Source organism: Meriones unguiculatus, chromosome 17 (genome assembly GCF_030254825.1).
Source record: "Meriones unguiculatus strain TT.TT164.6M chromosome 17, Bangor_MerUng_6.1, whole genome shotgun sequence".
Lineage (NCBI taxonomy): Eukaryota > Metazoa > Chordata > Mammalia > Rodentia > Muridae > Meriones > Meriones unguiculatus.
In genome coordinates, this window is record NC_083364.1 from 21,369,823 (window position 1) to 21,393,780 (window position 23,958).

The window sequence follows — 23,958 nt, forward strand, 5'->3', positions numbered from 1 at the left end:
GCGCCGTGAGGCCCGCGGCAGGCCCAGAGCTGCGAACCCAGCCGCCTGCCCCCGGGCGCGCGCTGTGATGGCGGCTGCCGGGGCCCGTGGAAGCGGCGGGGGCGGCTCGGGGTCCGGCTCTGGCTCCAGCACCTCCCGAGGCTTTTATTTCAACACAGTGCTTTCACTGGCCCGCTCCCTGGCTGTGCAGAGACCTGCATCCTTGGAGAAGGTAACCCAGCGGACTGACAGGAGGGGAGGCTTGAGGTGGCGAAGCGGCGGGACGCCACTAGAGTCTGCGAAGGCCACTTGAGGCCGGAGAGGGGGCTCCTGAGTAGAGGTGGGAAGTCGGTGGGTGAGGGGTCTGATGAAGAAAGGAGCCGGGAGGTCAGCAGGTCGGAGGGAGGTCTGGTGCCAGCGAGAGTGGGAGGGTGGGGAGCTGTGGGCAGGCGGGCTGCAGCTGTGACATCGCCGGCGCGGGGCCGTAGCTGGATGGTGACCGCCTGTGAGGCGCGGCGGGATGAATGAGGACCAAGGGTCCAATCTGGGCCTTTGGTCCTGAGGTCTCATTTTTCATTCCGTGACCTTGGCGAGATGTTTTTCTCATAAAATGGGACAGTTCCTTGCACACACACCCGTCCCCGCTTTATGCCCTCGTCATCCGATTGTGGAGGACACAGATAAGTGCTGTGTCTGAAAGTGCTTTCTGATCTGCAAGTCGATTGCATGTTACTACGTAAGAGATAGTAGCGTTAGGCTGGATCAAAAGATGGTGTGTTTTGAGAAGGTGGCAGGAATGGGCAGTGAACTGTTAGGCAGAGAACTGAATTCAGTAAAAGAAGAGAAAGACATGCCAGTCCTTATTTTGGAGATAAAAGATATGCTTGGACCTGGGATGGGAGGTGAGCTGGATAGGCGGTGAAGGATATAACCCCAGAATTAAGGAGACCAGCTAGCCTCTGTTAACAAAAAAAAAAAAAAAAAAAAAAAAAAAAAAAAAAACAACAACAACAACAAAAAAAAACCAAAAAGAATAAGGATGCTCATTGTGGGAAGAAGACAGATTTCAGTCAGACCTGAGTTGACAGACTGCTGTGTAGTCTTGAGGAAGAAACGTGCTCACATCGAAGATTTGATGAGTTCAGGGATGAAGGCCAGGCACAGAGTGGATGAACACTAAAAGCCAGCTGCTTTTCTCCCAGGAATGTGTGACAAGACTCAGCACTGAAGGGAGGGGGCTGTCAACGTTTTGAAAGATCAAAAGAATATTTTCCGGTCAGGGTAAAAACCTACTTGTCTGCCAATGGGTGAGGCGGAAAGGCAGAGTGACCTGGTCTTTGACCTTGTAAGCTCTCAGACTAGATTCTCTTACCTGCAAGATTCTGGAAGCTCTAATGCCAACATGCACTTATAGCAATGCTACTCAGAAGCAGCCCAGTGTCTGAAGAGCTAGCAGAGCAGTTGCTGCCCTTTCAGAGAACAAGAGTTGGATTCTTGGTACCATGTCTGGCAGCTTACGTCTGCTTGTAACTCCAGTTTTAGGGCATCAGAAAGCCCTCTTCTGGCCTCAGTGGGCACCTGCATTCATGAGCACATTGCGAGCATGCATGCACATACACACAAATAAATAATAAAAATAACATATTTAGAAAAAGATGGTCTAGGAATTGTGTTACAACCTGGGCAACATATCAAGGTCCTGACTCAAAGGGGAAAAGACAGCAATGTGTGTGTGTGTGTAAGAATATGAGTTTGAGTGGTATGATCATCTAAATTTATAACCCTTACTACTTGGGTTTTTTGTTGTTTTGTTTTGTTTTTCAAGACAAGGTTTCTGTGTGTAGCCTGTAGATCAGGCTGGAAACGTGGAGTAAGTAGATGACTGCTGAAAAACCAACCCACACTCTTTTTCTTTTCTTTTTTTTTTTAAGATTTATTATTTATACAATACTCTGCCTGCATGTATGCCTACACACCAGAAGAGAGCACCTGACCTCGTTATAGATGGTTGTGAGCCACCATGTGGTTGCTGGGAATTGACCTCAGGACCTTTGGAAAAACAGCCAGTGCTCCTAATCTCTGAGCCATCTCTCCAGCCCTAAATGTAGTTTTGTTGTTGTTGTTTTGGTTTGGTTTTCCAGAGCTTAGGACAGAACCCAGGGCCTTGTGCTTGCTAGGCAAGCGCTCTATCACTGAGCTAAATCCCCAACCCCTCTTTTTTTTTAAACTTTCATGGGTATAGGTGTTTTGCCCGTGTACTGTGTGCATGCCAGATGCCCTCAGAGGTGAAAAGAAGGTGACAGTTCTTCTTGGAACTGGAGTTGCTAATGGTTGTGAGCTGCCTTGTGGGTGCTGAGAATGGAACCAGGCTCCCTGGAAGAGCAACCAGTGCTCTTTACCAAAGAGCCATCTCTCCAGCACCTGTTTTTTTCTGTCTTCTTTCAGAAAGGTGTCCGGAGACCTACTTCAGGTCACATTGACCTGAGAAGGCCCAGTGCTTGGGGCAAGACCTGAGCTTGGCTCTGATGTGATTGGCACCTAAGGCACCTTAATGACACACTTTCTCTACATTTGTCTCTCTACACGCCACAGTCATATTAATTTCCTCTACTCTAATCCCGTGCTATGAGACCAACCAATGACTGCTCATTTTATTTTTTTCTCTAATTACTTAATTCACTCTTTCATTCAGAAAACATGTATTGAGCTGCTACTGTTTACTGGTATGTGGGAGCCAAAAAAAATAAGAAACAGTTTATCTTTTTCTTCTTTTTTATTTTAAATTGTGGTGAATTTATTGAATATGTTTGCTTTCTTTATAAAAAAAAAGTATATCCTTGAAATATGGGGAGAAACAGTTCTAATTTGGTGATTTGTTTAACCAGCAGTAAGTCAAACTTCCTGGTTAGTTCACTATCTACTGGGGTATCCTGGGCCTATCACTCTCACCATATTTGGGTACTAACCATAAGGCTCTTAGATGTATATGCTAGGATATGTCCCAAGTGGTAGGCTAGCAGGCATGTTCAACCAGGCCTGGTTTATCCGGTATTAAGGTTGAATTCAGGGCCTCATTCTTACCAGGCAGGGATGGACTAAGCTTGCTACCAACCGAGCTACATCCGCAGCTTGGAACACTAGAATATCTTAGGAATATTTTGATTCATGTCTGAGCTTTGACTTCTTCTTTATAAGCTCTCCCTAAGACTTGGGTCTCTCAAAAATCTTTATCCCCTGGAATTGGAGCCCACCATCAGAATACTTTGTAAGAAGTGTTTTGAGACTGTGTTCTCCTCGGTTCTCAGCCCTTGCTCTGCAGGAGAAAAATGTGAGGAGGGAAAGAGATAAGAAACAGAGGCTTTTCAGTGCTGGAATCATCGTGGAGGTTGATGTCTAGGCTCTTGTTCTTATTTCAGTCAGCCCAGTCAGTAACCTTGCCCTAGGTTACCTATCTTCAGAATGTGGCTGGGCTTCCCCTACCAAATTTCTTCCTGGCTCTGCCTGACCATACTTCCTCTACTTCCAGGAAATACCTGCACTTGCCGCTCTCTCTCTCTGGTCCATGTCATACCAATGGCCTGCCCTACGTCTGTGTCATTGAGAGTCTTGGGCAAGCTTCACAGTTGACAGGATTCCTTGTCTTGCATTCCTGTTCCTGTCTACAGGAAGCCTTTTCCAGAGCCCTTTCCCCAGGACCTAGAGTAACTTCTGTTTCTTCAGTTAGAATGCCAGATTCTCTAGGATCTTAGCTATTGATCTGCTTTGCCATGATACGGTGGTATTAGGGATAGACTCTACCCCAGAAGATGAGCTTGTTATAACCCCATTCCATAATTGAGGAATGGCTAGGAATCTAGGATACAGGGCTTTTTAAAGCCCTCTGGCTATCTAGTCGCCCCTTAGAAAGATCTATTATGGTGTAAATATCATGCTATTGACAGGTTTTTAGAATCATGAAATGGAACATTTTAATCTTCTTTTCCTTGGAAGGCCATGCTAAGAGCCATATATAGGCAGAGGCAGGGGAGGGAGAGAAAATGAGAATGAGATGAATAAAGATAAGGATTGTTAGGTATTATTAGTATTGTTTGGTTGTTGATTGTTGGAGGACCCTGCTGTTGAAGGTTGCAGTCCTCCCAGTCCCGATAGCCTTTCTGAGCTGGGCGCCAGATGAAGGAGTCCCTCCCTCCAGCAGGGCCTCCTACTCTCTGCCTGACCTCATCTAGAGAGTGTCTTTAGGCATAGATGCCTGTGGTCATATCTTTCGCAGAGTTCCCTGCTAGCCCTTCCTTCCCTGCGCCTATGGGATAAATTAGGTACTATGTTCCTGTTCATGTGATAGGAGCGTGCTGCCAAATACAAGTCAAGCATTTTTGGAATTTCTAGTTCCAAACAATTATGTACGGCTATCCTGGGAGCCCCCTACCTGCTCCCCAAGGACTGTAAAATCTTCGTTCACCCCAAATAATGTTGAACTGACTCACTTAAGTGGTTCTTGAGAGGGTATTCCATTGTACTCGCGTATTCATGACCTTCTGAACCCTGTGCCCTACCTCTGCTCCTGCTCTCATGGGCCGACAGTCCCCCAGGGAAGAGAAGACCTGGAGGTTTTTGTTTGTTTGCTTTTGATTTTGTTTTTTCGGGACAGGGTTTCTCTGTGGGGCTCTGGCTGTCCTGGAACTCACTTTGTAGACCAGACTGGCCTCAAATTTGGAGATACTCCTGGGTGCCGGGAATAAAGCTATATACTACACAGTGTGTGTGTGTGTGTGTGTGTGTGTGTGTGGTATTGTTGTTGTTGTTGTTGTTGTTGTTTTTCCAAGACAGGATTTCCCTGTGTAACCTTGGCTTGTTTTGGTGGTTTTTTAAAAAGATTTATTTACTTTCATTTTATGTGTATGAGTGTTTTGCATGCATGTATGTCTGTGTACCACATGATACACAGGGAGATCAGAAGAGGACATTGGATCTCCTGGAGCTGGAATTAAAGACAATCATGAGCTGCCATGTGAGTGCTGGAAACAAGAGCTGGGGCCTCTATAAGTACAGTGAGTACTCTTAACTGCCAAGTCATCTTTCCAGCCCCGTTGTTTTGTTTTCTAAAATAGGGTCTCCGGTAGCCTGGTTGGCCTCAAACTCACTCTGTAGCTGAAGATGTCCTTGAATGCCTGATCTTCCTGCCTCTACTCCCAAAAGGTGGGATTTAACAGGCCTGGTTTATGCAGTGTTAAAAACTAAACCCAGGGCTTCGTCCAAGCTACACAAGCATCATCTTCAGCTCAGAACTCGAAGATATTTTTAAGAGGAGATTGGAAAAATAAAAATATTAATTCATAGTCATGCAACATTTAACTATATTAATTAGTGATGCCATAATGAACATATTTTTAATGTTGCATTAAAATTTGTGTGTGTGTGCATGAATCTTTTATGTTCTCATATGTTTTTCCCTGTTCCTGTTGTTAAGCCTATTTATTTGTATCTTTATTTTTGTGATGCTAAGGATCAGCGTACTCAGGGCTTCACACTTGCGAGGCAAGTGCCTCCCAAGGGCTCAGTACAGTCCTGTGCCACACACCCAGGTTTGGAGCTGCTTTCCCGACTTTGTTAGAGAAGGTCTAAAATAGCCTTTACTTCACTGCTGCAGCTTGTACCTAATGTTTGGAGAACTCTTGACCCTAAGAGTAACAGGCTGGGTTCTTGTCTTGTACACTCTGAGAACCATTTGGCTCACACTTCCTGGTTCTTTGCCTAACTCCATCTTCTTTGTACTCAGCAAAGACTGAAGGGAACACTACTACAGATTTCTGGGGTTTTATTTCCATTTTGCTTTCTCTTCAGGATTTCTAGCTGTGTTAGCCTTCCTTTCTGACTGCTTCTGCCTTTGTATTCAATGAGGCCACCCACATCTGCTTGAGATGCACTTCCCAGTTTTGTAATCACGGGTGTTACTGGCAGAAATCTAGTGCAGTGATAGGGCTAATATTGTTTTCTTCTATTAGGTATTGCAGTCTGGTGCTGCTTGCCCAATGCATGAAACAATAGTTTCCTATATTTGTCCATTTTCCTAGGACGAGCGATTCAAGTCTTGTTATCTCTTCATAATTACAGGTAAAAGCTAAAGGCTCAGAAAAGATTTGCTGATTTTATACAGGTTTAAGGTATGAGCGAGGTTCTGTGTGTGTCTGTCTGTAGGCATACTTACCCATTTGTCTACCTTTTACAGAGTAAGGCAATGCAGAAATGTTCAAGTAGGTTTTAATATCTATTTCAGTTATTAAATCTACTTATTTAATGAGTATGTGAGACAATGTAGCACATGCTGTGGCACAATGTAGAAGTCAGAAGACACCTTGCCTAGAGTTGAGGGGGAGAGCTGGAATAAAACTGAACACTTCCTGTTGTGCAACTTTCTGATTAACAGAGCACTGTCCACTGGAGTGGGTGTGCTGGCAATCAGACACCTGAACAGGCCTCAAGAAGTTGGGGATGTTTTAGTTAGGGTTTTCATTGCTGTGACGAAACACCATGACCAAAAAGCAAGTTGTAGAGGAAGTCAGAGCCTGAACTCACACAGGGCAGGAGCCATAGAGGAATGCTGCTTATTAGCTTGCTCCTCGAAGCTTGTTCAACCTGCTTTCTTTTTTTAACTTTTGTTTGAGACAGGATTTCTCTGTAGCCTTGGCTATCCTGGATTCACTTTGTAGACCAGGCAGTCCTCAAACTCACAGCGATCCACCTGCCTCTGCTTTTCCAAGTTCTGGGATTACAGGCGTGCCACCGAGCCTGGCTTTCAACCTGCTTTCTTATAGAAGTGAGGACCACCAGCCCAGAGATAGCAGCACCCACAATGGGCTGGGCCTTTCCCATCAATAGTGACTGATTAAGAAAATGCTCTATAGGCTTCTGACGGCCAGATTTTATGGAGGAATCTTCTTGATTAAAGTTCCTTCCTTTCTTTTCTTTTCTTTCTTTCTTTTTTGAGACAGGGTTTCTCTGTGTAGCCTTGGCTGTCCTGGACTCTCTTTGTAGACCAGGCTGTCCTCGAACTCACAGTGATCCACCTGCTTCTGCCTATGCTGGTAGTACAGGCGTGCACCACCACACCTGGCTGAGGTTCCCTTTTCAAATAATTTTAATTTGTGTGTCAAGTTAAAATAAGACCATCCAGCACAGTAGGGAAAGGCACTTAAATTATGATGTCTAGCTTTTGACTAAGTAACTATGTCAAAGCACATATAATGCTGCCTGTGTGAAATGTAGACAAGGCATGTTAAATTGTTCAGAAGAAAACATACATCTACCTGTAAATGACCATAGAACATTAAAATTTTATTACACTTATTTATATATCACATGTAGAGTTGTGCATGTATGTATGTGTTTTCATGGCTTATATGTAGAGTCCAAAGGACAACTTTCTAGGGTCAGTTTTTCTATCAGGTGAGTCTCAAGGACTTGAATGCAGATTGCCAGGCTTGGCAGCGAGTGCCTTTATCCCCTGAGCCATCTCACTACCTTCAAAATAATATTTTTAATTAAATGTGTATCATGGACTATTTCCATGTGTGTATTATATCACAGTTACCTTTCTCTGTCATGATGGTTTGAGTCACTTAGAAAATGTATTCCTTGAGAAACACAATTGAAAAAACAAAAACGTTTAGCCTAGATGATGATGCATCTCTTTAATCCCAGTAGGCAGATCTCTGTGAGTTAAAGGCCAGCCTGGTCTACATAGTGAGTTCCAGGACAGCCAGGGCTACACAGAGTCGTGCTTCTCAACCTTCCTAATGCTGTGAACCTTTAATACAGTTCCTCATGTTATGGTGACCCCTTGTCATAAAATTATTTTATTGCTGTTTCATAACTGTAATTTTGCTACTGTCATGAATTGTAACGTAAACATACCTGTTTTCCAATGGCATTGGGTGACCCTTTCACCCTGGAACTGGGTTTGCTGCTGTGAGCCACCCATATGTGTGCTGGGAATTCAAACTACGAAGCTATCTTAGTAGTTAAACCACTTCTCCCCACCTCCTCTTTTTAAAGACAGGGTCTCACTTATGTAAACCAGGCTAGCCTCAAACTCAGAGAGATCCATCTGTCTCAGCTTCTTAGAGCGCCAGGATCAAAGGTGCGTGTCACCATGCTTGGCCCCTGCTGCAGCCTTCTTGTTCTTGTTTTTGATGTTCTTCTTCTAGAAATGTTTTACTTAGACATTTCTTATTTATTTTATGTATATAAGTGTGTTGCCTGCGTGTATGTATGTGTACTTTGTGGGGAGTTACAGATGCTTATGGGTGATAGTTGTGTGGAGTTACAGGTGGTTGCGGGTGATGGCAACTGAATCCAAGACCTCTGTAAGAGCAACAAGTCCTATTAACCACTGAGCCATGTCTCCAGCCTCTCTTTCTTTATTTTTTAGACAGGGTCTTGGTATGTAGCACAGGCTAGCCTTAAACTTTCTGTTCTCTTACAATGGGCTGGGGTTATAGATATGTGCATTGAGATTCTCTCCCTTCTTTGTTGTTTGTTTCCAACAGGTTCTCATTAGATAGCCCTATAGCGGGACTTATCTGGACTCGCATGTGGTTTAGTAAGGACTTATTAATATTTATAAACATTTCAGCGCTGTAGCTGGTCAGACTCTCAGCTAGCTCACACAAATTAACCCAAATAATCCTAGCCTACACCCCACCAAATGACTCATTCTTTAGCTCACCCTCACAGCCTTGGTACCTGTTCCTTCCTTTGTCATGCTGGCAAATCTCCTGTGTTTGATTATTCTCACAGAGACCTTCTCTCAGGAAGTTCCACCTTCCCTCTCCTGCCTAGATATTGGCTCTTAATTTTATCAGCTCCTTATTAAGCCAATCAGCAAGTGAGGAAAGTGTGTGTAAGAATGACAATACCAGAGTCCAGCCAGTGCTCAGCTCTCTGCTGGTACAGAAATCAACATGAATACACAGAGATGACCTTCATACAGTACACAAAAGGTTATCCTAGTGTAGCCCAGGCCTGCCTTGAACTCAGAATTCTAAAAGCTAAAATTATGGGTGTATACCACCTCTTTTTAAAAAATTAAATTTGTTTTTTACAGTTCCATACATTATATAACATAGCATGCCTTTTTTGTTTGTTTGTCTTGGTTTTGTATTTTTGAGACAGGGTTTCTCTTTGTAGCCCTGGCAGTCCTGAACTCACTTTGTAGATCAGGCTGGCCTCAAACTCAGAGCTCCACCTGTCTCTACCTCCCTGGGATTACATGTGTGTGCCATTATACCCAGGAGCATGCCTGTTTTTACATTTAAGAATTTCAGGTATTTGTCATCATTTTGTTTTCAAAGGTATTAAATAGGGGCCAAATGACAGCTCAGTAAGTAAAGTCACCTGTTGCCTGATGAGCTGATTTTATCCCTGGAACCCACATAAAGGTGGAAGAAGGAGAACTAACCCACACACTTATCCTCTGGCCAATCCTCACATGCACACTGGCTCATATGTCTTTTCAGTCACATCATAAACACACACCAAAAATAAAAAAGTAAATAGTGGATCTGGAGATGGGTTAGTAAGTGGATGCATGCTGAGTGTGTGTGCATGTGTGTGTACCTCCCTCCACCTACCTTACTTTTTTTTCCCCACACCTTCTTCTGCAGTGTTCCCTGAGACATAGGTGGTTAATGTTAATGTCTTATTGAGGGGCTAGCCCTCAGCAGACCTTTTTTTCTCAGCATCTTGTGCAGCCATGGATCTTTGCATTTACCTCTGACTGAAAGAAAAGGTTTGTGTAAGGCTGAGTGTAGCCTTTGTCTGTAGGTATAAACAGCTATTTAGAGGGTAGTTTGCCGCTCTCAGTTCAGCCAAGCAGCCATCCTATTAGATCCTACTTGCTCCCAGGGTATATAGAGTCATGGTGTACCACAAGTTCACAATAGTTCTATAAATGGCTCTGGGTCCACCGAAGTCAGTTAAGGAGGGAGGGGGACAGGACTCATGGGGCCCTCCATAGTAGGTATTGCCCACCTTGGCAAGCAGCACGTTCTGGGAGAAGGTGAAGCATAGTATGTAGCTGTATCCCCACTGGTAAGCTCACTGTGCTCTGATGGTTAGTTTCAAACTCAGGATCACACAGACAGCCCTACTTAAACTTTGCGACACTAGACAAAACCAAAGGCTAGTAAATAACAGGAAAGAGATTGGGAGGAGGGTAGAAAGACCCCATGTATATATATGCAAGTATAAAGGAACAAAATGTACTAGTGAAAATTTCAATTTTTTTAAATAATTCTTTTTATTCACTTTACATCCTTGTTTTGGCCCTATTCCTCCTCCCCTCCCAGTCCTACCCTTCCTCCCTCTCCCCTCCACCCTCCCATTTTTCTCAGAAAAGGAGAGCTCTCTTTCCCATCCAGCCCAGCTCATTAAGTTGCATCAGGACTGAGTGTGTCCTCTTCCCCTGTGGCCTGGCAAGGCATCCCACAACAAAATCATTTTATGGTTGAGGGTCACCACAACATAAGGAGTTGTATTGAAGAGTCACAGCATTAACAGGGTTGAAAACCACTGGTCTAGGGGGAGAAAGCCGTGGCATACGTTTTTCCCACACATCTACACTAGGGAAAGGCTTTGCCACTTCCCAGGCCTACCTGGAGAAGTCCTTGCCATTTCCCATGGGTCTAAGGCATTGGCATCCTTGACATGGCCATGTTCATGTCAAACAACACTGTTTATTCAGGACTCATTCCCTACAGAGGATGACCTTGAACTTTGGCATACAACAACATGCCCAGTTAATATGGTGCTGAGGCTTGAACCCATAGCCTTGTGCATATAGACCAGTGCTCTACCAATGAATCTATGTTTCCAGCCCATGATTTTTTTAAAGATTTATTTATTTTATTATGTATACACTGTTCTGCCTGCACGCTGGACGAGGACACCAGATCTCATTACAGATGGTTGTGAGCCACCATGTGGTTGCTGGGAATTGAACTCAGGACCTCTGGTAGAGCAAGCAGTGCTCTTAACCTCTGAGCCATCTCTCCAGCCCCCGATTTTTGTGTGTGTGTGTGTGTGTGAGAGAGAGAGAGAGAGAGAGAGAGAGAGAGAATTTCACACATTCATGTGCTTTGATTAAGTCCCCTAGCTCCCTACCTTCTGATTTTTTTTTTTATTCACCCACTACTGTTTTCTTTCAGGTTCATGTGGGGTTTGTTTAAGGCCATTGAGTTTACTCAGTGCTGCCTGTGTGTGTAGGTTAGGGTCATCTGTAAGAGCATGAACAGCCTCTCAGGGACTGTACCCTTAAAGAAAACTGATTCCCTCCCCAGAAAATAGTTTCACTGTCGCCACCCACTGCCTCTGGCTCTTTCCATCTTTCTGCCCGCCCAATTCTTCCGCAATGATCTCTGAACCTTTTGAGGAGAGGGTATGATATAGATGTCTTATTTAGGGCTGGGCACCCTGCTGTCTTTTATTACCTTGACCAGTTGTGGATCTCTCTGTTTATTACTGTAAAAAGCTTCTCTGATGATGATGGAAAAAATGCACTCATCTATGTGTACAATAACAAGCCATCAGTTTAATAAAGTGTCTAGGTTCTCCCCTAGAGCTTATGACTTTTCTTCCCACAGGTTCTTGGCCCTGATAACAGTGGAAGGCATAGGTTCTGTCTTAAATCCAATAAGGAAGTAGTTGGTCATTCCCATAATATTTGTACCACTATTGCACCAGTAAGCATATCTTTCTAGGCCAGTCATTGTTACAGATCAAAGGGCTGACAGCTACATATGATTGATGATTATCTTTTTCTGCCAGTAGTCTGTATAGCACCTTTCAGCACTGTGAAAGCTAGCCAGTAATGATGAAGCTTCTTGCTTGGTACGAGCTGGATTTTTTCTATGTTCTATGACTCAAATATGTGGTATCTTCAGCAGTAGGGTTTTTGTTTGTTTGTTTGTTTGTTTTATTTGTTTGTTTTTTTCAGTAGGGTCTTAACATAAAGTTCTGGAGGGTAACCAAGAAAAATGGCATAGCCTTTAATTCTTGGGGATATCTTTTTTTTTTTTCTTAAGATTTATTTATTGGGGCTGGAGAAATGGCTCAGTGGGTGAGAGCACTATCAAGAGGTCCTGAGTTCAATTCCCAGCACCATATGATGGCTCACAACCATCTATACTGGAATCTGATGCCCTCTTAAGATAGAATACTCATACATAAAATAAATAAATAAAATCTTTAAAAAAATTATTTTGTACACAATGTTCTGTCTGCATGTATACATGCATGCCAGAAGAGGGCACTAGATCTTATTATAGATGGTTGTGAGCAACCATGTGGTTGCTGGTAATTAAACTCAGGACCTCTGGAAGAGTAGCCACTGCTCTTAACCTCTGAGCTATCTCTCCAGCCTCTCTCAGGCAGACCTATGGAACCTTGAAAACCAACAACTCCAAAGGAGGAAACCCATTCCTGGCACTGAGCTTTTTATTTGACAGGTTTTGGTGCCTGAGAGAGGCATTGTCATACGGACATTTTCTCAGTTGAAGCTTTCTCTTCCCAGATGACTCCAGTTTTTAACTAGCACATTGTCCGCACCACTTTGCTTTCCTCCTAGTAGTGAATAAGTGTTCTCCTTTTCCCACATCCATACCAGAATTTGTTGCTATTTGGTTTTTAGATGTTAGCTGTTCTGACTGGGCTGAGATGAAATATAAAAGTAGTTTTAATTTGCTTTGTCTTGGTGGGTAAAGATGTTGAACATTTAAAGAAATTTTCTCAGCATCCGGCTGTGGTGCACACCTTTAATCCCAGCACTTTGGAGGCCGAGTCAAGCAGATCGCTGAGACTTGGAGGCCAGCATGGTCTACAGAGAGAGTTCCAAGACAACCAGGACTATCCAGAGAAACCTTGCCTCAAAAAACAAGCAAAAAAAAAATTTTTTTTAATTTTCTTAAACATTTGTGTTTCTTCTTTTGAGAACTTTCTTTAATTCCATTCCCCATTTTTTAATTGGGTAATTTGTGTTTTTAAAAACATTTATTTGTTTGTTTGTTTGTTTGTTTATTATGTATACAGTATTCTGTCTGCATGTGTGCCTGCACGCCAGAAGAGGGCACTAGATCTTGTTATAGATGGTTGAGAGCCATCATGTGGTTGCTGGAAATTGAACTCAGATCCTCTGAAAGGGCAGCCAGTGCTCTTCACCTTTGAGCTATCTCTCTAGCCTATAATTTGTTTTCCTCATGTTTAAATTTTTAGTTCTTTGCATATTTTATCCTAACCCTCCATCAGATGTATGCCAGTCTGTGATCTTTTATATGAAGTGAGCTAGTGACTTCCTGGTTGCGTGGTTATCCACAGGATGGATTTCTTCTGAGTGTGGCTTTCTCTTTTGCAAAGCTGTGTGTTTGATTGTCTGTTAGCCTATCTGTTCGTGTATCTGTGTGAGCCTGAGTGTGTGCATGTGTGCCATGTGCATGCAGTAACCCGAGGAGGTCAGAGAGGCTTCAGATATTCTGGAACTGGAGTTATAGGGAGTTCTGAGCCGCTGTATGGATGCTAGTAAACCAAACCTAGGTCTTCTGCAGGAGAAGTAAGTGCTTTTTACCACTACGCTATTCCTCCAGCCCTGAGTTTTGTTTTGTTAAAGACTTATTTTTATTCTTTTTAAGTTTCTGTGCATGTGTAGGTATGTGCAGATGCCTGCAAAAGCCTGAAGAGTTGGTTTCCCCTGGAGCCAGAGTTCCAGGCATGCTCAGGGGTCTAGAAGAGCAGTACATGCTCTTAACTGCTGACACCTCTTCAGTCCCTTGTGTTTTGTTTTAAATCTTATTTTCTAGGTCCGAAAGCTGCTTTGCATGTGCGCAGTAGATTTTCATGGAATATTCCAACTAGATGAAAGACGGAGAGATGCGGTGATCGCACTGGGCATTTTTCTCGTCGAATCTGACCTTCAGGTGAGTGTTGCTCAGTTTACAATGCCCGCAGTGTACGAGGGGTTAGAGTGAAAACTTCTACTTGTTTTGTATTTCAGTTTATTTACTTCGCATCCCAAGGGCACCCCTTCCTCCTCTCCTCCCAGTCTTGTCCTCACATTCTTCCTCCTTCCCCTCTCCCTTTCCTCCCAGACAGGGGGAACCCCCCCCCACATCAACCCTCCCCAGCACATTAAGTCATATTAGTACTGAGGCCAGGCAAGGCAATACTGCCAGGGGCAGGGAGGGACCTACATTTGTATTGCGTATATTTACCTAGTACTTACAGTGCATCCAAACCTAATCAAAGTGATGAGGTGATGAGTAAGACAGGGTAAATGAAAAGTGGCATTGACCTAGGAAACTTAATGTTTGTTTGTTTGTTTATTTAGAGGATCTCTCTACATAGCCTAGTGGTCCTAGTATTCACTATTGTAGCTCAGGCTGCCTCAAACTCAAAGAGATCCGCCTGTCTCTACCTCCCAAGTACTGAGGTTTAAAGGTGTGTATCACCATCCCCAACCAACTTACTGATTCTTTAAAATACACAATAAAGTATTGTTTAAGTATTTTGAAATTTAGGGGTTTAAGGTAAAATTCTTTTGAGACATAATTGCATTATACACAGAAGAGCCTAGGCTTCTCTGCAGGGGCCAGTGCAGTGTTGCCCTTTGGAGTTTTGTACCTATGATCCTAGATAAGTGTTCTAGCCACTACCTTTCATCATTTTCAGATTATATTTTTGACTTATAAATCTGTATTTAATCCAAGCTTAGAATAATCACACTCTCTAGTTCATTGGTCATCAGACAGAGATGCTTGAAAGCTGGGTGCCAAGCTAAGGTGGTGATTCACATCTATAGTTCCAGTACTTGGGAGGCAGAAGAAAGCAAGTCTCTGTTACTGTAAGTCCAGCCTAGCCTATTGTGTTCCAGGATATCCGGGGCTACATAGTGACACACTGTCAGGAAGGAAGGAAGGAAGGAAGGAAGGAAGGAAGGAAGGAAGGAAGGAAGGAAGGAAGGAAGGAAGGAAGGAAGGAAGGAAGAGAACTAACTAGGAGGAAAACAGTTTCTTTCATTGGGTTACCATAGCCATTAAAGTCTGACACTCAGCTTTCAAGGACCAAGAGGGGAACATAAAATGCACAATTTAAAAGTAGAGGGAAAAAGACAAAAAATAAAAACAGCAAAAAGTGTCAAATCCAGAAGTTTGTGGTTTCAGTGACCCTTTGGTCTCAAGAACCACCATCATGGATGGCTTTGTGAGATCTGTATCCTGTCATTGAAGGCAGACTTAAGTATGTGCTTGCAAGTATCTTCTGGAGAGACCTTTACAGGGGCTTGTCTCAGAGAAGCCTGCTAGGCTGCATGTTACATAGGGCATGTTTGACTGTGACAGCTTCTGGACTGTGGTATGTAGAAATAGAAAGGATGGTGTGAGTGAACTTCTGGGTGAATCCCTGGAGAGGCTAAGTTTATTAGATTTGGGTAGCTTAATCTATGTGAAAAAAAAAACCTACTTGTCACTTACTAAATATAATTTTTGTTTTTTAGCACAAAGATTGTATTGTTCCTTATCTTCTTCGACTTCTCAGAGGTCTTCCAAAAGTGTATTGGGTAGAAGAAAGCACAGCTCGGAAAGGCAGAGGTAATTTTGTACAATATTTATTCTGAATGTAAAAGAAAAGAAAACAAACAAACAAATGTTGAAGTTAGACAGCTTTTGGCTGGTCTCACCAGATGTGGAACAACTTTCTAGCCTATAGCAATGTGGCTGACCTTTCTCACTGCTATCCAGAACCCATGGGTAAAAGGAGACAGATGCTCAACCTTCAGCTTTCCATTGCACTCTTCTCAGAATGAGTAAATCCTTTTGAGAGCTTCAGAAACTTCCATTCTTATATAACATGGGCTACAGTTGGGCCATCTCTATCTGTCCATCCCCAAGCCAACTATTTTGACACCAGAGCCAATAGATTTGCTCATAGGGAAAGGTCAGTTCTCTGTGTTACAATGCTGCTCTTCCAGAAGGGTGAGGTGGACTTGAGGACACAATCAAACTCTTCACTAGAATAGTTTTATCATTTTTGTTGCTGTTAAGCTTCAGTTAAATTTCTACTTTAAAAGATTATGCCTGGTGTGGCATGAGGTAGAGACAAGAGAATCCTGTGGATGCTTCCAGGCCAGCTCAGCTGGAAAATGTAGCACAAAACAAAGAAGACCTTAAATAAGGTAGAAGGTAAAGACCTACACCTGAGATTATCCTCTGACCTCCAAGTGAGCGCTTCAGACACGTGCATCCTCACACACACACACCACAGAACACAAGTGTTGCAGGTTATATTCCGCCACCATGAGTTCAGTCCCCAGCACTCACATGAAGGAAGGAAAGAACTGACCCTACAGTCTGCTCTCTGACTTCTTCACACTTGCTGTCACTCACTTAGGTGTCACAGCTCTCTCTCTCCCCCTTCTCTCTCTCACACACACACACACAGTAAGTGTAATAAAAAGAACCCTAAAAACTAATGCAAAAGTTTAGGACGAGTGGATAGAACTGAATGTCAGCAAACTGAACCCTTGCCGTCTTTCAGTTCTTTTTTCTGTGTTTGTTTTCTGACATGGGGTCTCATGTATCCCAGCCAAGCCTCAAATTCCTTCTACGGTGAGAATAACTTTGAACTTATGATTTTCCTATGCTTCCTATGTGTTGGGATCTGTAGGCTTGAGCTACCGTATCTGCTCTCTTACCTATTGTAAGCTGGTCCTTTGGCAGGCTGTGTGAGAAAAGAGCATACTGAATCAGGTGGCCAGTATGTCTGCTGGCTGGTTGTTGTTATCTCACTCATACCTCATGTCTTTCAGGTAACCTGCCAATTGCAGAGAGCTTCAGCTTCTGCCTGGTGACCTTGCTGTCTGATGTGGCTTTCAGGGACCCCTCACTCAGGGATGAGGTAAAAATTTGGAACTTGAAGTGCATTGATGTTAATTGAAAAGAGTTCTAGAATGATGAAAAGGGCTGTGAAGTTTGATTGGATTGTATTGGTTTTATTTAGTATTATTTGTATGTGCATATATATGCGTTGTTCTACACACACGTACACACATGCAGAGGCCAGGGGACATTGGGTGTTTTCCTCTTGCGCTTTTTACCTTTGTGCATAAAAATCCCTTATTTATTTATGTATGTAGGTATGTATGTATGTATGCATGCATGCATTTATTTTTTCTAATGGTGGAGACTTTACTCAAGGCTTGTACTTTCTCAGCAAGCACTTTACCACTGAGCTGAATTCCAGACATTTCTACCATTTTCAAACAGGGTCTCTCACTGGACCTGAAGCTCAGTATTTGAGCTAGGCTGGTCAGTCATCAAATTTAATGATGCACTTGTCTATACACTTGGAGTCTGGTGTTACAGACATTGCACATTGCTCCCCAGCTTTTACATGGGCACTGGCAATTTCAACTCATATCTTATTGCTTTCACAGCACGCACTTTAACCCACTCTAGCATCTCCCCGGTTTCCTCCTCTTGATTGAAGTTCCCCGTAGAAGATAATTTCCAGTGTGTGTGTGTGTGTGTGTGTGTGTGTGTGTGATACACATGTAATGTGTGAGTACATGTGTCATACTTATATATGGAGCCTAAGGTAGGTAGATGTTGGGAATCATCCTCCATACCTTTTTTTGTTTTGTTTTTTGTTTATCAAGATAGGGTTTTGTTTTGCTTTTCTGTGTGTGTGTGTGTGTGTGTATGTGTGTGTGTGTGTGTGTGTGTGTTTGTGTGTTTGTGTGTAGCCCTGGAACTAGCTGTGTAGACCAGGTTCACCTCTAACTCACAGAGATCCACCTGGCTACTCTTCCACCATATTCATTCTCCCAGTCAAATTTAGAGGTCATAAGTATGGCTAGTCTTTCTAGTTATGTTGTCCTGGGGATTCAGTCCCTTGGCTTTTAGACTGTGGTCCAACTAGTCCAGCAGTAGCTCTCTACCAGAAGGTACAAGAATCCCAGAGAAGTATATTCTAATGCTAGTGAAGGAATGGACTTGTTAGCAACAGCAAGGGCAAGAAAGCAAAGAGAGCAAGCTTCCTTCTTTTATGTTGTTAATATAGGCTGCCAGCAGCAGATATGGCCCAGGTTAAAGGTGAATCTTCCCATTTCAAAAGAGTTATTTAAGAATAATCTTTTGAGCTGGTGTGGTGTTATTTGTCTGTACTACCAGCACTCAGGGAGACAGAGTCAGGTGGATCTCTGTGAGTTCAAGGCCAGTCTGATCTACAAAGCGAGTCCAGAACAACCAAGGCTACACAGAGAAACCCTGTCTTGAAACTCCCCCCACAAAAAAAAAGAATAATCCTTCACAAGTGTGTCCAGTCAGTTAGATTTTAGTTAATTCTAGGTGTAGTAAAGTTGACAACCAAGAATAGACATCACAGTAGTGTTCTTTTGTTTGCTTAAGACAGTGTCTCTCTAGATAGCTCTGGCTGGTCTGGAACTCACTGTGTAGACTGGACTGGCTTTGAATTCACAGATATCTTAACTGCCTCTGCCTCCCAGGTGCTGGGATTAAAGGTCTTACTAGTAAGGGCTTTTCTATGAATTAAGTTTGCCAAAATAGTGGGACCAACAATGAAATCGGTAAGATTGGGGAAAAAAGTACAGCTTGGGTGTAACTAGGAAAGAATCCAAAATCTGAAATGTTGAGTACTAATGTTGCTCCACAGTAGAAAATTCTATGTCTCATTGCATATGATAGGTTGCATCCAAATTGCAGGCTTATTTAAAACATTGAATAAAAGTATGTCAGACTGTGAGTATAAAATGTATAAAACACAAATGAATTAGTTGTGACAGGCTGTGTCTGTAAAGTATATAAAACATAGATAATTTTCGTACTCATGGTTTCATTTACTTTTATTTTATGTGTATGAGTGTTTTACTTGTATCTATGTATGTCCACCACATATTCCTGCCTGGTGCCATTAGAGGAGAGAAGAGGATCTTGGATCACCTAGAAATGGGGTTACTTGCAGTTGTGAACTGCTGTGTGGGTGCTGAGAACCAAACCCAACTCCTCTGCAAGAGCAGAAAATGTTCTTAATTGCTGAACCATTTTTTATACCACCATTTTTAGTATTATTAATATTAGGAAAATAAAGGACTGTTGACTACTTTTGAACAAATCTTGTCACAATCTGTTTAATTCCTTTTTTCTCTGCCTGGGCTTTGCATCCCAGTCCAGTGAGCCACAAACAAAAAATTAAAAGTGCCAACTGTGTAAGTACGAGTTATGTAGCTTAAGAACAACATGTAGAAAGAAAAAAGTAAGACCAACACATGAGAAGAGACTTTAAATGTTTTATGTAGCCAAAAAATGTCAAGTGTTTACAAAACAACAACAACCTAACTCATACAAAGAAGTGTAGACTCTGATGAATGTGGGATTGTTCTGGATGAGTTCCTGCATCCCTGGAATGTTTATATATATATTCTGAGTCCCATACTTCCATGTAAGATGTAGAAAATTAGTCTGTTGTACGTATAGTGGTAAGCAGATGACATAGTATCATGGAGAAATTATGATCATATGAAGTAAAACTGAAAAGAATTAAGCCCCTTTAGCCAGAAAAGATTTGAGGACCTATCACCTGTTAGAGAAAATGAAGGAAAAATGGCCCAAGCTAGCAGGCACAAGCCCTGGGAAGACAGTGATGCTCCTGAGTCAGAAGGTTTTATTCCTGAGGTTAGCATTGTGGGGCCATGGACAGGCTTGGTCGAAATAATGTCTAAAGCTCCTTCGGATTTTGAGTGTACTTTGAAATACTGATCCAGTTTTGGTAACAGGTTTGTTTTGTGTCCTTGACTGTTACAGATTTTAGAGGCACTTTTGCAGGTTTTGCATGTCCTTTTGAGAATGTGCCAGGCCTTGGAGATTCAAGAAAAAGGTATGAATATAAATCTTCAAGACTTTTATCTTAAAATTTTAAATTGCATTTATTATTATTTGTGTTTGTGTATAGTGTGTGTGTGCATGCAAGCTCAAAGGTATGCACGTGTATGGTAAAAGGAGAGCTAACTTTCAGGAGTCAGTTCTCTCCTTCTAACATAGGATCCAGACTCAGTATATCAGGTTTGCAAGAGTAGGACTCTTACCCACTAAGTCATCTGGCTGGCCTTCAAGGCTATTTTTTTCTTTCTCCTTTCTCTCCCCTTGTTCTCTTTTTTCCGAAGGGTAGAAACTTTTCTATTGGGTTATATTTGTTATGTGCTGATCTACTAAAAGGCCACATGGGGTTATGAGCACAGTTCTGTATACAAATGCCAGGTATCCTTGACCAATAACTTCACCTTTCTGAGTCTCAGTTTTGCCTAGGATAATAAGGGGGCAGGGGCAGTTTAGCTGACTTTTCTCGGTCACTTTTCCTGTAGTGTAATAGGAAATGAATAGGGCAATTAATGTAATCTCAGGTGGTCACAGTAACTAAACATGACCCAGATATATTACTGATTTGGATGTGCATGATTAGGTCAAGATATCCCAAGGAAAGTAAATGTGATAGAGACACAGTCTGACATTACTGGTAATGCCGACTGAAAACATCATCAGTTACCTCTGTAACTGGGGGGGTTATAAAATGTTAGCTAGGGGTACAAGTTGGTAGAGTGTGGCTGTCGTAAGTCACTCTCACGTTATAACTCTTCTTGGCCTTCTAGAATACCTTTGCAAGTACGCAATCCCATGCCTGATTGGAATCTCAAGATCATTTGGACGTTACAGCAATTCAGAAGAATCTCTCCTCTCAAAGCTCTTTCCCAAAGTCCCTCATTCCCTGAGAATCCCAGAGGAGCTGGAAGGTGTCCGAAGGCGTTCCTTTAATGACTTCCGCTCCATCCTGCCCAGCAACCTGCTGACTGTCTGTCAGGAGGGCACACTGAAGAGGAAAACCAGCAGTGTGTCCAGCATTTCTCAGGTGAGGCTGGATTCCCAGGGGAGGGCTCAGGAAGGTGAACTTCAATAAGTGTTCATGCAAAGAAAATAACGCATGTGTAGTTTGGGGTTCTCATTAGAATTCTCTTGTTATAATCAAAAGATGTCACTATTTTCTGTATTTGAGACAGAGTTTCACTCTATAGCCCAGGCTAGAACTCACTGTAATTCAGCTGGCCTATGACTTGTGGATTACAGATGTGAGATACAACATTTGCTTAAGATTGATCTCTTTTAAGATTTTTTTCTAACTGAGATAGAGGCTCACTCTGCAGACTAGGATAGCCTCAGACTGATCCTCCTACCTCAGCCTCAGTGCTGGTATCCAAAGCTGGCATCATCACAGCTGGCTTCTCAAAATTATTTATTTATCATTGTTGAATCAGAGATCAACCCCCTAGGGTTTTACACACGCAAACAAGTTGGTTTTGAGAGTCTTGTGCTGTATTCATGTTGGCCTCAGATCCACATTTCTGTTTCTGCCTCCTAAGTGCTAAGAACATGGGAGAATGCCGCCATACCTGTCTTCTTTTTAAGATTTGCCAGTGATGTCATTGTGGAATGCTTTGTTGCCAAACTGTGTTCCTGGTGGTTTGTTTTTATTTTATTTTAATTGCCTTTTTTTTGGGGGGGGGGAATGGAGGGGAGGGGATTGTTTTTTGAGACATGTAGCCCAGGCTGGCCTCAAAGTGGCTATGGAGTTGAGAGTGAACTTGAACTTGATCTCCTGTTTCCATCGTCCTAGTGCTGGAATTACATATGTAGACTTTATGCAGCACTAGGACTCTGTATAGTCAGGGCTCTCTAGAGGAACAGAACTGAGAGAATGAATCTGTATACATATATAGAAAGGGCAGTTATTAAAGTGGCTTTCAGGCTGTGGCCCAGCTATTCCAACAGTGGCTGTTTACCAACAAAAGGTCCAAGAATCCAGTAGTTTTTCAGTGTATAAGGTGGGATGTCTCAGCTTGGCTTCAATATATGCCAGAATTCTGAAGAAGTAGGTTCTAATGACCGAAGGAATGGACCTGCCACTGAGGGTGAAAGCAAGTTTCTTCTTCTGTGTCCTTTATATAGGCTGCCACTGGAAAGTGTGGCCCAGGTTAAAGATGGGTCTTCCTGCTGCAAACGATTTGTATTAAAAGTAGTCTTCCATTTCAAATGATTTAGTTGAGAAAAAGAAAACTCCCCCATGGATGGACCCAGCCTCCTCCCCCGTGGATGGACCCAGCCTCTTGTGTTGTTGTTAATTCCACATATAGTCAAGTTGACTACCAAGAATAGGCAGCACTCTACCACGTGAGCTATATCACCATCCCCCCATGCTGTATTCTGGGATAGTTAGAAGTAAGAAGTGTGTAATTGAAAGGCTCCCAGCACCCACATTGCAGCTCACAACTATCTTTAACTCCAGTTCCAGGGCATTTAACACCCTCTTTTGGCCTGTGGGGCTACTAGGCACATGTATGGCACACAGATATACATGCAGATAAAATACCCATACATATTTAGAAATGGAATAAAAATAAAATTTAAATTAAAATAATATGCAGTTGTTTTTTTTGGGAGGTGCTTGCTTTGCAGGCACAAGAACCTGAATTCAGGCCTCAGAGCCCCCAAAAAATGTTGTTTGTGGCACACGCTTGTGATCCTAGCACAGGTAATCCCTGTGCTGGCTGGCTGGCCAGTCTAGCTTAATTGGTAAGCTTCAGGCCAGTGAAAGACCTTGACTCAAAAGAAATGGATGGCTTTCCAGCAGATAACACCCGAGGCTGTCCTTTAACCGCCACATGTACCCATATTCACAAGTGTACTTTATGAAACGTCCACATACATACACACCGGCAAAAAATATATAATTTGGGCTCAGAGAATGCTTACTGTTCTTGGCATATGACTGGGTTCAGTTTCTAGCACCGTGTCAGGTAGCTCACACCAATCCCAGGGAATATGACTGTCTCCTATAGCTTCCAAAAGCTCTGCACACGTGGTGCAACAAAACTTGGCAGGTACGCACCTACACATAGAAATAATGAGTAAATGTTATAAAAATTATCATCTCTTGAAAATAAAATAAAGAAGGGTATAATTGAACTATACTGTAGTCCCAATATTCATCTAGCTGAAACAGGAGAATCATGAGTTTGAGATTGGGGTGCATGGCAGGATGCTATTTCATTTTTTAAGAAAGTATATATCGGGCCTGGAGAAATGGCTCAGCAGTTAAGAGCACTGGCTGCTCTTCCAAAGGACCCAGGTACAATTCCCAGCACCCACTTCGTAGTACACAGATGTCTGTAACTCTAGAGACATACATGCAGGTGAAATCCCAGTGCACATGAAATACAAATAAATATGGAAGTAAAGAAAGAAAAAGAAAGGAAAGAAAGAAGCATATCACTTTGAGGAGTGAGGTATAGCTTCACATGTCTAAGGCCCTTGGGCTCTAGAGCCAGCACCACTCTCCTCAAATACCCCACATGCATGCATGTGTGCATGTATTGTGCATGTATATGTGTGTATGTCTCATGGAAAAAAGATAACACAAAATATTTGGAAAAATTCAACTCTAGCTGGATGTGGGGCTGCACACCTGTAATCCCAGAACTCGGGAAGCAGAGAACAACCTGGTCTGCATAGAAGTTTCAATCTGGCCATTGCTAGATAGCAAGGCTTTGTCCCCCCCAAAAAGGTGGGAGGAAGATGCAGCTCAGCAAACAAATGCAAAGTATATAGTTAGACTAGTGATACAATGACAGAAAAAAAAATTTTTAAATGCTCTAAGAGCAGATTACTTCAGCAAGGAGTAAGGCTTTGACACTAGACTTCAAACATGGACAGTGGGGTGACAGAGATAGCCTCTGCTAAGGTAAGATACAGGGTCCCAGCAGCCTTTTCTGATATGTACATTGTGGTTTTTCAGATTAGCCCAGAGCGTGGCATGCCCCCACCCAGCTCCCCAGGAGGATCTGCTTTTCACTACTTTGAAGGTAGGTTTTAC

At 42.7% G+C, this 23,958-nt stretch overlaps 1 protein-coding gene across 1 annotated transcript in view; it reads left to right on the forward strand.

Annotated features, from left to right (window-relative positions):
• Nucleotide 1: 1 nt before the first annotated feature.
• The window catches only part of Pi4ka (phosphatidylinositol 4-kinase alpha), a 117,715-nt gene continuing 93,758 nt past the window's right edge, over nucleotides 2-23,958 (forward strand). The window contains exons 1-7 of the mRNA XM_021654527.2: nucleotides 2-211; nucleotides 13,827-13,943; nucleotides 15,518-15,611; nucleotides 16,829-16,917; nucleotides 19,842-19,914; nucleotides 20,684-20,940; nucleotides 23,881-23,947. Of these exons, the coding sequence (XP_021510202.1) occupies nucleotides 68-211; nucleotides 13,827-13,943; nucleotides 15,518-15,611; nucleotides 16,829-16,917; nucleotides 19,842-19,914; nucleotides 20,684-20,940; nucleotides 23,881-23,947 (841 nt within the window). The 5' untranslated portion in view covers nucleotides 2-67. The remainder of the gene's footprint in view (nucleotides 212-13,826; nucleotides 13,944-15,517; nucleotides 15,612-16,828; nucleotides 16,918-19,841; nucleotides 19,915-20,683; nucleotides 20,941-23,880; nucleotides 23,948-23,958) is intronic.